The sequence below is a fragment of the Diceros bicornis genome, chromosome 8 (assembly GCF_020826845.1).
Source record: "Diceros bicornis minor isolate mBicDic1 chromosome 8, mDicBic1.mat.cur, whole genome shotgun sequence".
NCBI classification, from domain to species: Eukaryota; Metazoa; Chordata; class Mammalia; order Perissodactyla; family Rhinocerotidae; genus Diceros; species Diceros bicornis.
Genome location: NC_080747.1, coordinates 5,010,584 through 5,023,800, shown reverse-complemented (window position 1 = coordinate 5,023,800; position 13,217 = coordinate 5,010,584). Strand labels below are relative to the sequence as shown.

General features: G+C 39.7%; 1 protein-coding gene across 5 annotated transcripts in view; it reads left to right on the top strand.

Moving 5' to 3' along the window:
- The window catches only part of KIAA0232 (KIAA0232 ortholog), an 84,583-nt gene that overhangs the window by 30,868 nt on the left and 40,498 nt on the right, over window positions 1-13,217 (top strand). For 4 of the 5 annotated variants that reach the window (XM_058546676.1, XM_058546675.1, XM_058546677.1 and 1 more), the window contains exon 2: window positions 1,776-2,275. In XM_058546676.1, coding sequence (XP_058402659.1) covers window positions 2,045-2,275 — 231 coding nt within the window. In that variant the 5' untranslated portion in view covers window positions 1,776-2,044. Of the gene's footprint in view, window positions 1-1,775; window positions 2,276-2,710; window positions 2,774-13,217 lie in introns of those variants that run through there. The other variant, XM_058546679.1, reaches the window with a different exon arrangement.

Below are 13,217 nucleotides of genomic sequence, written 5' to 3'. Positions count from 1 at the left end.
CTTCTTGGGTGCTGGCTATTTTTATGTTCCATAAATTTCTTCAGCTTTCTTCTGGGACCATAGTGAAATTAGTTGGAAATAGTTTTTTGGTCCTTTTGGGTCTTGTTTTTAAGATTTGTTAGGCAGGGCCAGAGCAGTATTTAGTCTAGGGCTAATTATTCCCCATTACTAAGGCAGGACCCCCTCTGAGTACTCCAGCCAGTGTCCCCTGAATTATGAGGTCTTCCAGTCTGGCTGGTGGGACACAAGCGTCATCCCTAACTAGCCACGCTGAGCCTCAGGGCCTCTCCTCTCCTTCAGGGTGACCCTTTCCTGTGCCTTGAGGTGGTTCCTCACACGCATGCCCTAAATAACTCTGCTGAATGCTTGAGGGCAGTCCTTTGCAGATCTCTGTTGTTTTTCTCTGTGCAGCTCTCTCTTCTCTGGCACTTTTTCCTGTGAACTCTAGCTGCCGTCGATTCTCTCACCTAGTTCCTTCAGCCATTGCTTCAAGTCTCCTCACCACCTTGGTTGATCTTCATTGAATGAGTAGTGACGTGTCAATTGCTTCAAGTGATGTTAAGTTGAATGTATTATTTAGTTGATCATCTGGCTGGCATCCTAAAGATGCCATACTGAAGAACTTATGGAACGTATTTTAATTTTGAGAATTAGCAGGTGAAAATTATAGAAAATCTTTTCTTTAGTTTATCTAGTTTTCATAATTCAAAAAGATAGTATGGTAGAAAAGATTTTAGAAAGTAGAAGAATATATATTAGTGATACATTAACCTAGTAATTTAGTCCCATGGTGGATTTAAATGTTTTTTCTTTATTGTATGTAAAATTTACTATTTTGTTATAGATGAAATGCAAGAAACTGAGTCTTAAATCTTTGGGGAAGAACGTGTGTCTTTCTGATTTGATGCTTTTACTAACGACAATTATTAATACTTCTTTAAAAGCCATTTTTGGTAGCCCTCTTATTGTCTGCTAAAATTCATGCAAAAGCTGAGCCAATGAAATTTACCTATTACTGTATTAGTTTTCATTTTCTAATGGCATAAATTAATCAGAACTCTAACATAAAGAATATTCTAATTTAATAAGGCCATTGTTAGATTAGTTTGACGTATAGAAAGTATGGTAATTTAGGAAAAAAAGCTACCAAATTAAAAGAGTGGCATGTGTTGTAAGTAATGAAAAAGTCAACCTAGGTATGTAAGAAGAAAAGTTACAATAGCTGTAGCAGTACAGCCTGGCATGGCTATAAGACAAATCTGGGTTTCACCTTAATTTTTATGAAATAAGTGATGAGCAGTCCAGAGTTTTTAGCCATTTAAAATAATTTATTACCTACATAAAATTTAAATTTAAAGGACTAATTTTTTACCAGTGCTTCAATTAAATTACTGTTCAGCTGCTTATTTCTGTTATACCTAAAAATGAACTAGTGATTTGTTACCAGATAAATTCGTTCAGCATTACAGATGAACAAAATTTTACTAGTCCAGTCTCTTGAGATAGCAAAATAAACATCAGTATAATCGAGCACAAGCACAAGAATATAAATTTGAGTTTTCCTTTCTTTTAAATGATATTAAGCTTTTAAAAGTTTAAAATGTCACTTAGCTTAAAATGTCAAAGATTATAGCAAAAACAAATCAGTATTCTAAGATACTAAAGGTATTTTAATAAAAAGGAATAGTTCATTTGGATTTTTTTCCAAAACATCAGTAATTTAATTTATATCTCTATATAATGCATACCTTTTATCTCTTTCTCATTTTTTGTAGGTTTTGCCGGAGACTTACATTTGGCCTCAATGTGAAATGAAAGTAGAAAATCACATCTACATGTGTATTGCTGTCAGGGTGTTGATTCATTGGTCATGCCTGAAGAGGGAAATTCTGTTCTAGATGGCTGACTGCCAGCAAAAATAAATACTTATCCTAGATGTCAAGCATCTCTCCTTTTTACTGGAGTGAAAATCCCCTCCAGATACCAACAGCACATCAACTGCAGAAAATGCTTCGCATTTTAAGGATGTCAGCAACCTAAATTCATGCGCCCTATCTGTACAGTTGTTGTGGATGGTTTACCATCTGAAAGCTCCTCAAGCTCTTATCCAGGCCCTGTATCTGCTTCTGAAATGTCTCTGCTTCATGCTTTGGGTCCAGTGCAGACCTGGCTGGGACAAGAGCTAGAGAAATGTGGCATTGATGCCATGATTTATACTCGATATGTCCTCAGTCTTCTGCTGCATGACAGCTATGACTACGACCTGCAGGAACAGGTATTTACATATTTTAAATGTTTTGTGAAAATTCATGGTTGTGTCTACTACATGTTTGCATTTCTCTTCAAGGAGAACTTCCATAGTCTACAACAGGGTGTAGACTGCCGTGGTCCACAGGCTTAACCTGTCAGTGAATGTCAGTGAGCCGTGTCACAAAGCACACTGTTTAGTTCACTTGTTTTTTTCTGTACTTGTTAGACTTTCTCAGTGTTGATTGCGTTCTGGCTCAGACTCTGGGTCTTGTCATGGACACCCTGTTGCCTTGGAGTAACACTGCTCTGGAGTGTTTGTTTCTGCTATTTAGGAACATGATACATGATGACTATAGTAATCATTGTGTCTGTTATACTTCTTAACATTCCAAAGTTTAATATTTGATTTTATCCACAAGAATGATGTTAAACAGCTTATTAATCAAAGTGTGTGTTACAGATCAGCAGACCTAAAAGTTCACTGAAGCACATAACTTTGCCATAAGTCATTGTATATCACCTGGTAAGTTGGCCAGGTTTTATTTGACTTAGGTGCTGAGTTGAAAGTGAGAAAGCAATCAATCTAGGTTCTCGAAAAAAAATCTCAACTTGAGTCTCACTCTCCAAGAGGAGCTGCTGAAAGTGAGTCCTGCCAGAAGGGAAGCAAAGTCATCACCAGTGAACAAATGGGCTCTGGGCAACTTCCGTGTACAAATTTTACATAAAATGGAGTGTTTTGTGAGCAGTTTTTGTTGTTGCTGTTTTAAACTATTGTTACTAAAACTGAAAGCAGGAACAAAGTTTCACTGATCGAAGAAACTGGCCTTGCCCTTCCAAATCACAGAAAAGCCTCCAAGTCCTATAAATACAGAGGATTTCACCAGTATGCTTAACATTTGTCACACGTCAGTTGTATAGAGTGTATTTTCTCACTACTGGTGTTTCTCATCCTTTCTACCTGGACACAACTGCATTTTCCCTGCTTGCAGGTTGCTTACTGCCTTGGCTAGTGAGAATTAGGTCAAGTAAAATTTTCAGAGGACTGACTTAAAACCTAATAATCAGAAAATGTGTTATTTTTGTGGTCAGTATTTTGTAAAATGTTTCTTGTGTCTTTATATTTTAATGTTCTCAGTGTCATGAAATCTTTGTTTATCAGGAGTCTGTGATTATGACAGAAAACCAGCTTGGTCTGGCTTAAACAGAAGTCATAGTAAAAACAAGCGCCTATGTATTTCATGTACTGTGTGCCAGCCATGCATCTGAGTGCTCATTTTCCATGCACAGTAACTTGTTTAACCTTCACAGCAACCCTGTTCTGTTGTCCCTATTTCATAGGTGGAGGTACTTAGAGACAGTGGCTATGTAACTTGCCCAAGGTCACACAGCTGGTAAATTTTGGAGCATTTATTGATTCAAAAACTTGAAATGTCCAGGGGATAGGACTGGCCTCAGTGGCAGCCTGATCCAAGGCTTTCAATAGAATCAGTGCCTCATCTTGAAGCTTGCCTTCTCTGTTGCCTTTGCCTTTATTCTCAAGCTTCACCCCTCTGCAAGCCTACTGCAAGCCCAGACTCCCACCTCATGTGTGTGTGCCGAGCAGGAAGAGCAGGCAACTCGTCCCCGTAGGGCAGCTTGGTCATGGCCCTGTCCCTTACCTATTAGGAAGAGGGCGCTTTGGTGCCTGGGCTACAAGCACCTGAAACTGCAGGGAGTAAGAATTAGAGAGGATGGCCCCCCGAAGGAAATCTGGAATGACTAGGCACAGTGCTGAACCATCAAAAAGCAGTCCTCTCTAAATATCTGGGTACCAAGGAGCACTTTCTTTTTATTAATGGTTCTACTTCTTAAATTTTAGGAAATATTCCCTGACTGTGCTGTGTTCTGAGATTTGGGCTTCAAACAGATAAACCATTTGCTAGTGTGATCCCCTCTCCGTGATTTTGTTCTCTTGCTTCTTCTAGGAGTTTCATCTCTGCAGACCTCTTCCATAATGGTCCTTTCATGATAGTCCCTCAATCTGTGTGATTGCTTTAGGTGTTTTTATGATGTTAAATATTTTTTTTAGGTCCCAGGACTTCCAGAACTTTGTTAACTGTTTCAGATGTGGAGCAACCATGGATTCTGTACAAAAATAAAAAAGGGGTTTTTTTCCTTAAACTTTTTCTTGTGCTATAAAATGCATACAGACAGGGGTACAAACTGGTGAATTTTTACAAAGATCATATCTGTGTAATTACACCCAGATAAATAAATAGACCGTTCCTGTCAACACAGAAGCCCCCTTGTGCCTAGCACAGCTTCAGAATTCCTCACGTGTCAGAGGGGAATCCAGCAGAGTGTACCTCTGTTTGCCACCCCTTCCTTTTTCTGGGATCCTGACACCTGGATCTCTAGTTTTTTCTCTCCAGCCCTGAGAGACTGCCCCCAGCTCCACTGGTTTCTTTGCCTCTTAAGTGGCCACATTTGTCTCAGCCTCTTGCCCTGGGCCTAGAATGGGGGGTACATTTCCCGAGGGAGAAAGCAGCCTCAGATGTCAGCGCCCCTGTGCCGGCAGCTTCCCCTCCCTGGGATGGCTGTCCCTCCTTGTCTTCTCAAGGCTTGGGTGCTTCAACAGGTCGCTAATTCCTTAGCACAGGTGTTGAAGGTTTTGTTTTGTTTTATATTTTATCTGGCTTTTCTGGTTAGTCTGGGCAGGAGAATTGGTCTGCTGCCAGTTAAACTTTTTCTTTTGTTTTTTGAAGACTTTATTTTTTAGAGCAGTTTTAGGTTCACAGTAAAATTGAGAGGAAGGTACAGAGATTTCCCATATACCCCCTGTGCCCACATGTGCATAGCCTTCCCCATTATCAACATTCCCTGCCAGAATGATACCTTTGTTACAATTGACGGACCTACAGTGACACATAATCACCCTAAGTCCATAGTGTACATTAGGATTCACTCTTGGTATTGTCCACATTCTGTGTACAATATTCTATGACAAATGTATAATCATGTGTGCATCGTTATTATAGTATGAAACAGAGTATTTTCACTGTCCTAAAAGTTCCCTGTGTTCCACCTATTCATCCCTCCCTTCCCCCAACCCCTGGCAACCGCTGGTCTTTTTACTGCCTAGTTTTGCCTTTTCCAGAATGTCATATAGTTGGGATCATACGGTATGTAGCCTTTTCAGATTGGCTTCTGTTACGGAGTAATATACGTTTAAGGTTCCTTCATGTCTTTTCATGGCTTGAGAGCTTACTTTTTAGCACTGAATAATATTCCACTGTCTGGATGTACCACCATTTATTTATCCATTCACCTATCTCAGTTACTTCCAAATTTTGGCCGTTATGAGTGAAATAAATTTATGCTATAAATATCCATGTACAAGTGTTTGTGTGGACATGAGTTTTCAGCTCCTTTGAGTAAATACCAAGGAGTCCGACTGCTGGATTGTATGGCAAGAAAATGTTTAGTTCTGTAAGAAAATGCGAAACTTTCTTCCAAAGTGTCTGCACCATTTTGCATTCCCACCAGCAGTGAATGAGAGTTCCTGTTGCTGCACATCTCTGTCAGCATGTGGTGTCAGTGTCTGGATTTTGGCCATTCTCATAGGTGTGTGGTGGTATCTCGTGTTAATTTGCATTTCCCTGTTGACATAGGATGTGGAGCATCTTTTCATTTGCTTATTTGCCATCCATATATCTTCTTTGGTGAAGTGTCTGTCGAGGTCTTTGGCCCATTTTTTAATTGAGTTGCTTTCTTATTACTGAGTTTGAGTTCTTTGTCTATTTTGGATAACAGTCTTTTATCAGGTGTGTCTTTTGCAGATAATTTGCTCACAGTCTGTGACTTGTCTTCTACTCGTCTTGACCTTGTTTTTCACAGAGCAGTTTTGACTTTAATGAAGTCCGGCTTACTAATTTTTCTTTCATGGATTGTCTACCAGTTGCATTTTAAAAGAGACTATTTATTTGTTTATTTGTTTAGTTTGGTATTAATTTTGCTTGTCTTATCCTCACTTTGACCACCGTATTTAAAATAGAAGTCTTCCATTCTCAGTCCTCTTACCTACTTTACTTTTCTTTATGACACTTGTTCCTACCTGAAATTGTATGATTCTTTGTGATCCAATTATTTTTTTTTTATTTTTGTGTCTCCCCTGCTGGTATATACAATTCGTGAAGTTAGCAACCTTGTGTGCCATGTTTTCTGCTGTATTCCCAGCCCTTAAAACAGTTCCTGGGATGTAGAAGATGCTCAGAAATTTATTAAACAGATGAATACGTGTATGCTTCTTTCTCAGGTGTGTGACTTGTATGGGGGGAAGCATGAGCAGGGTGGGTACAGATGCCATAGCTACACACTGGGGCCTGCCCTTCAGGGAAGTTACTGCAGTTTCTCCCCCCAACCCTCGTGTTTTTTTTTGTTTGTTTGTTTTGTAAGGAAGATCGGCCCTGAGCTAACATCTGCCAGTCCTCCTTTTTTTGCTGAGGAAGACTGACCCCGGGCTAACATCTGTGCCCATCTTCCTCTACTTTATATGGGACGCCGCCACAGCATGGCTTGCCAAGCGGTACATTGGTGCACGCCATCTGGGATCTGAACCGGCGAACCCCGGGCCGCCACAGCGGAGCTTGCACACTTAACCCCTTGAGCCACCGGGCTGGCCCCCCAACCCTCATGTTTTTTATTGTGGTAAGATACACATAACATAAAATTTACCATCTTAACCTTTTTTTTTTTTTTTTGTGAGGGAGATCAGCCCTGAGCTAACATCCATGCCAATCCTCCTCTTTTTGCTGAGGAAGACTGGCTCTGGGCTAATATCCGTGCCTATCTTCCTCCACTTTATATGGGACGCCACCACAGCATGGCCTGACAGTGGTGTGTCGGTGCGTGCCTAGGATCGAACCCGGGCTGCCAGCAGCAGAGTGTGCGCATTTAACCGCTACACCACTGGGCCGGCCCCCATCTTAACTGTTTTTAAGTGTACAGTTTAGTGGTATTAAATACATCCATATTCTTGTGCAGCCATCACCACCATCCATCTCCAGAACTTTTTTCATCTTGTAAAACTGAAACTCTATACCCATTAAACAGTAATTCTCCATTCCCCTCTCCCCCTAGCTCCTGGTGACCACTGTTATACTTTCTGTGTTTATGATTTTGACTTCTCTTAAGAACCTCATCTCACTGGAATCATACACTATTTGTCTTTTGTGACTGACTTATTTCACTTAGCTTAATGTTTTCAAGGTTCATCCATGTTGTAGCATGTATCAGAATTTCCTTCCTTTTTATGGCTAAATAATATTCCATTGTATGGATATGCCATATTTCACTTATCCATCCGTCATTGGACACTTGGGTGTCTACCACATTTTAGCTGTTGAGAATAAGGCTGTTATGAACATGGTGTACAAATACCTCTTTGGCACCCTGCTTTCAGTTTTTTGAGGTATATACCAAGAAGTGAAATTGTTGGATCAGATGGTAATTCTATTTTTATTTTTATTTTTTTGTGAGGAAGATTAGCCCTGAGCTAACATCTGTTGCCAATCCTCCTCTTTTTGCTGAAGAAGATTGGCCTTGGGCTAATATCCATGCCCATCATTCTCTACTTTATACATGGGACACCTGCCACAGCACGGCTTGATAAACAGTGCATAGGTCCATGCCTGGGCTCCGAACCTGCAAATGCTGGGCTGCTGAAGCGGAGCGCGAGAACTTAACCACTACTACACCACCAGGCCACACCCTATATTTAATTTTTTGAGGAACCAACCAGTAGTTGCACCATTTTATGTTCCCACCAAGAGTGCACAGGGTTCCAATTTCTCCCCATACTCAGCAACGCTTGTCATTTTCTGGTTTTTTGATGGTAACCATCCTGATGGGTATGGAGTGGTAGCATGTAGTTTTGCTTTGCATTTTCCCTAATGATTAGTGATATTGTGTATCTTTTCATGTGGTTATTGGCCATTTGTGTATCTTCTTTGGAGAAATGTCTGTTCAAGTCCTTTGCCCATTTTTGAATCTGGTTGTTTGTTGATTTTGTGGTTGAATTTTAGGAGTTCTTTATATGTTCTGGATATTAACCCCTTATCAAATATATGATTTGCAGACATTTTCTCCCATTCTGTGGGTTGCCCTTTCACTCTGTTTATAGTCTTTTTTTTTTTTTTTTAGAAAGTCATATTTTTTTAATTGCTGAGGAAGATTCGCCCTGAGCTAACGTCTGTTGCCAATCTTCCTCTTTTTGTTTTGTTTTTTTTTTTTGTATGTGAGCCACTGCCACAGCATGGCCACTGACAGACAAGTTATGTAGGTCCGCACTCAGGAACTGAACCCGGGCCGCTGAAGCAGAGTGCGCTGAACTTAACCACAGGGCAACCAGGGCTGGCCCTATAGTGTCTTTTCATGCACAAAATTTAAAAATTTTGATGAAGTCCAATTTTCTATTTTTTTTTTTGTTACCTGTGCCTTTGGTGGTGTATCTAAGAAATTATTGCCAAATCCAACGTCATGAAGCTTTTCCCTGTGTTTCTTCCAAGAGTTTTATAGTTTTAGCTCTTAATAAAGGTCTTTATCCATTTTGGGTTAATTTCTGTGTATGGTGTTAAGTAAGGTCCAAGTTTATTCCTTTGCATGTGGGTATCCGGTTTTCCCTGCACCGTTTGTTGAGAAGACTGTCCTTTCCACGCTGAGTAGTCTTGGCTCCCTTGTTGAAAATCATTTGACCATATATGTGAGGATCTCTTTCTGGGCTCTCTGTTCCATTCCATTGGTCTGTGTGTCTGTCTTTATGCCAATATCACACTGTTTTGAATACTATAGCTTTGTTGCATTTTCTTTTAAATCCACTATTTGAATTGTATCTTCTAGCTCAGAGTCCATCATTCTAGAAATGTAGCTGAATTATTGCATTATTTATATTTGCTGACAGGTTAAATAAGAATAAACCCAGTACTGATTGCTAGGTGGGACTGATCACTTCTGCATTCTGCAAAGCTCGTTGGTTCTTTCAGCCTGCTTGTAACACTCTTGCAGTATATCCCCATTAGTTCCGCATTTCACTACTTGGAAAAGCTAGCATCTGCAACCTTTTCATTTATAGATTACTATAATTTTTAACAATAACAACTGTAAAAATCTGACCCATCTTGGGTTCCTCAGGTGTCTCACTGTATATACTGTATTTCAACAAACATTCACTCAATAGACATTAATTAAATGAACTTTACACCTAAAGAATATGAAAATAGATTCAGAGTAGGAGTTAGTAGTAATGACTGGTACACAAATTCCTGTCCACAGATTCCCTGGAACACCTTAATAAAATTTGGGAATTTTTTTGGGAAAATCTTCTCATAGAATAGAGAAAACTTTTTGAATATAAATATTGCATTTTTAAAATGCACATTTATGCTGTTTTACTCATCATGTGAAGGCCCTTGACATGCCAGACATGTGGCAGGCACCAGGAATACAGAGATGACTAGGGATGGTCCATGGGAGACAGCTGCCAGTTTTGGGATCTGTAAAATGCCCTGGCTGTACAGAGCAAGGGACACTGCGTATGGGGGATGACGGCAGTAGGAATGGCAGTGGACGTAACAGTTGAAGAGTCTTGAAGGAAGAAGAAAGGAAGAGTGCATACAAGGTCACAGAAACAGGAAGGGGCCTGATGTTGTGAGGCCAGAAAAGAGTATGGTAAGGAAGTGGGAGGAGATTAGACTGGGAAAGGCAAGCAGGAAACCAATTCTGAAGAACCTGATGTGCTGTGCTAGGGAACTTATATTTTAGTCCCAGAGACAAAAAGACCCATAGCTGTATTTAGCCAGCAGTACAGAATGGCATGCATGGTGGTGGGTAAGCTGGTTGGCCAACTTGAAGGCAGGGAGGCCAGTGAGGAAATGGTCACTGTTGGCTGAAGACCTAGTAGGAAAAAAAAGGGAGGTATTTAACCTGAAATTATGCTTGTTTGATTGGAGCTATTCATTTTTTACAGGTAAATTGCAGTTCTTCTGAGCAACGAGAAGTGGATTTATTACTGAGGCCTTTCTTCAAATTCTAGCTATATCTTTCATTCACAACCAACCAAAAGGGGTTTGACCTAAATTGGCTTCAGGGGAAAAAGAAAAAGTCTCATGTAACTAAAATTCTAGAAGTAGAGCTGGCCCCAGCCTGGTTCGAGTCAGAGCTTCAGTGTTGTCAGGGCTTCTGCTCTACCGCCTGCTGCCACCCTCTGTCACCCTGGTTTTGCCAGCTGCCTGCGGGGCAGAGGGCAGATGACACTGAGCACAGTGCTTCTGGCGTCATATTCTCACACGCTATCCAGAGGATATGTTCCCTACATTCCCAGCAAAGACCTTTCTTTGTTTTCGCTCCTTTTCAAGTGCTCATTTCTGATTGATCACATGCTTCTCTCTGAGCCAGTCTTTGTGGCCAAAGGGATGAGACACCCTGATTTGTATTAAGCCAATTAGGGCCCGAAGATGGGGGTGGCATTAGTCCTATTCAAACACATGTGGTTTCAGTTATTCAGGACACTGTTAACAGGAAGGTGTGGGAGGCAGGGTGGATGCCGAGCATCCACAGCAGACGTCACTGGTACCAGCTGTGTTTCAGAATCCTGTGTTCTTTTTCTTCCTCCAGTTTCCAGTTTCCTTTTTGATGGAAGACAGCAAGAGAAAATCAATCAGAATGCTAGCCTTATATTACCTCACAGTAGTGTGTGGAAAATTACCTGACCACAGATTCTCATGCTGAGAAGCTCTTTAGCCATATCTTCTTTTGGTACTTGATAATTGTGTTCTCTCTTGAAGACCATGACTTTGAAAAGTCATACTTGATTTCACTGAGTTTACTGAGTAAATATTTGGCACATGTCTAATATTTGTTTATGTCTGAGTGGACATTTTATCAATACAGTGTAGGAGACTAAAAACAACAATAAGTAAAGTAGAAATATCTTGAATCTTTTTTATACTATATTCTTTTAAAATCCAATTATTAGTTCAATGCTGTTGGTTAAATAAGTCATAATACATTCACAGTGCATGAAGCCAGAAAAAAATAGAATAAGGGAGCTCTCAAATATAATAAGTAGGAAAAGCAGAATGCAGAAAAGTGTATTTAGTATGCTGTTGTTTGTGTAGCTTTTGCTGCAGACTTGATAATGTTTCTTAATGAGTTCAACCTAAAATTACAAGGCAAAATAGCACTTTTATACAAAATTTATACTGCAGTAAAGTCATTCTAACAACTAACATTGTTTGAATCACAAATAATGTCAGGCTGCTTAATACATTTTCATTCTGTCAAAAGTTAAGAAGCAAAATCTCCATTCTCATACAGATGTGCAGCGAGTGTGTTGTCCAAGGTTCGGCTGTAGTTCCAGCAGCATTTTTCACACTTTGACAGAGTGCAAAGGAAATGTCTATGTCTCAGAATCTATTTAACTGTTCAGTTGAGATACTTCCACCTAACTTTCTCGTGGAAGTGATTAATATGCAATATAATGACATGCAAAAAGGCAAATATCAAGAGAAGAATTTAGCGGAACTTTATAAATGCCTTCTAAGCAATTAATATGTTCAGTTAAACTCATTCCTGTGGATTAATATCAGTATTTGACAGTATTTATTTATGTGCAAAGACATTTTCAAAGATGAGATACATAAAATCTTATTATAAATCAGCATTAATGGGGCAGTTAGATAAGGAAAAGAAATAAAAGACATCCAGATTGGAAAGGAAGAACTAAAACTATCTCTATTCACATATGACATGATCTTATATATAGAAGGTCCTAAGGAATGAAATTAAGAAAATTTCATTTACAGTAGTATCAAAAAGGATAAAATACTTAGGAATAAATTTAACAAAAGAATGGCAAGAATTGTACACTAAAAACTATACAACATCATTGAAAGAAATCAAAGAAGACCTAACAAATGGAAAACATCCTGTGTTCATGATCAGAAGACTTAATATTCTTAAGATAGCAGTGCTCCCCATGCTGATCTGCAGCTTCAGTGCAGTCCGTGTCAGAATGCCCGCTGCCTTTATTGCATAAATGGGCAGGCTGATCCTAAAATTCGTATGGAAATGCAGGGGACCCAGAATAGCCAAAAAAATCTTGAAAAAAAAGAACAAAGTTGAAGGACTCACACGTCCCAATTTCAGACTTACTACAAGGGTCCAGTAATCAAGTCAGTTTGGTACTAGTATATATATGGCTAGATGCATGAAAGGAAACTGAAAGCCTGGAAATAAACCCTTATATTTATGGTTAGTTGGTTTCCAACAAGACCATTCAATGGGGAAAGGATAGTTTTTTCAACAAAAGATGCTGGGACAACAGGATAGCCACATTAAGAGAATGAAGTTGGACTCCTACCTCATACCACATACAAATATGAACTCGGAATGGATTATAGACCTAAATGGAAGAACTAAAACTATAAAACTCTTAGAAGAAAACATAGGAGTAAATCTTCGTGACTTGGATTAGGCAGCGATCTCTTAGATATAACCCCAAAGCACAAGCAGCCAAAGATAACATCGATAAATTAGACTTCATCACAATGAACAGCTTTTGTGCTTCAAAGAACATCATCGAGAAAGTGCAAAGACAACTGATAGAATTGGAGAAAATATTTGCAAATCATGTATCTGATAAGGGGCGTGTATTTGGAATTAGTTAATGATGGGCAGGGCTGGCCCCGTGGCTTAGCGGTTAAGTGCTCTTGCTCCGCTGCTGGCGGCCTGGGTTTGGATCCCGGGCGCGCACTGACACACCGCTTCTCCGGCCATGCTGAGGCCGCGTCCCACATACAGCAACTAGAAGGATGTGCAGCTGTGACATACAACTATCTAGTGGGGCTTTGGGGGAAAAATAAATAAATAAAATTATAAAAAAAAAAAAAAAGATGGGCAAAAAATTGAGTAGGCATGTGACCAAAGAAGAT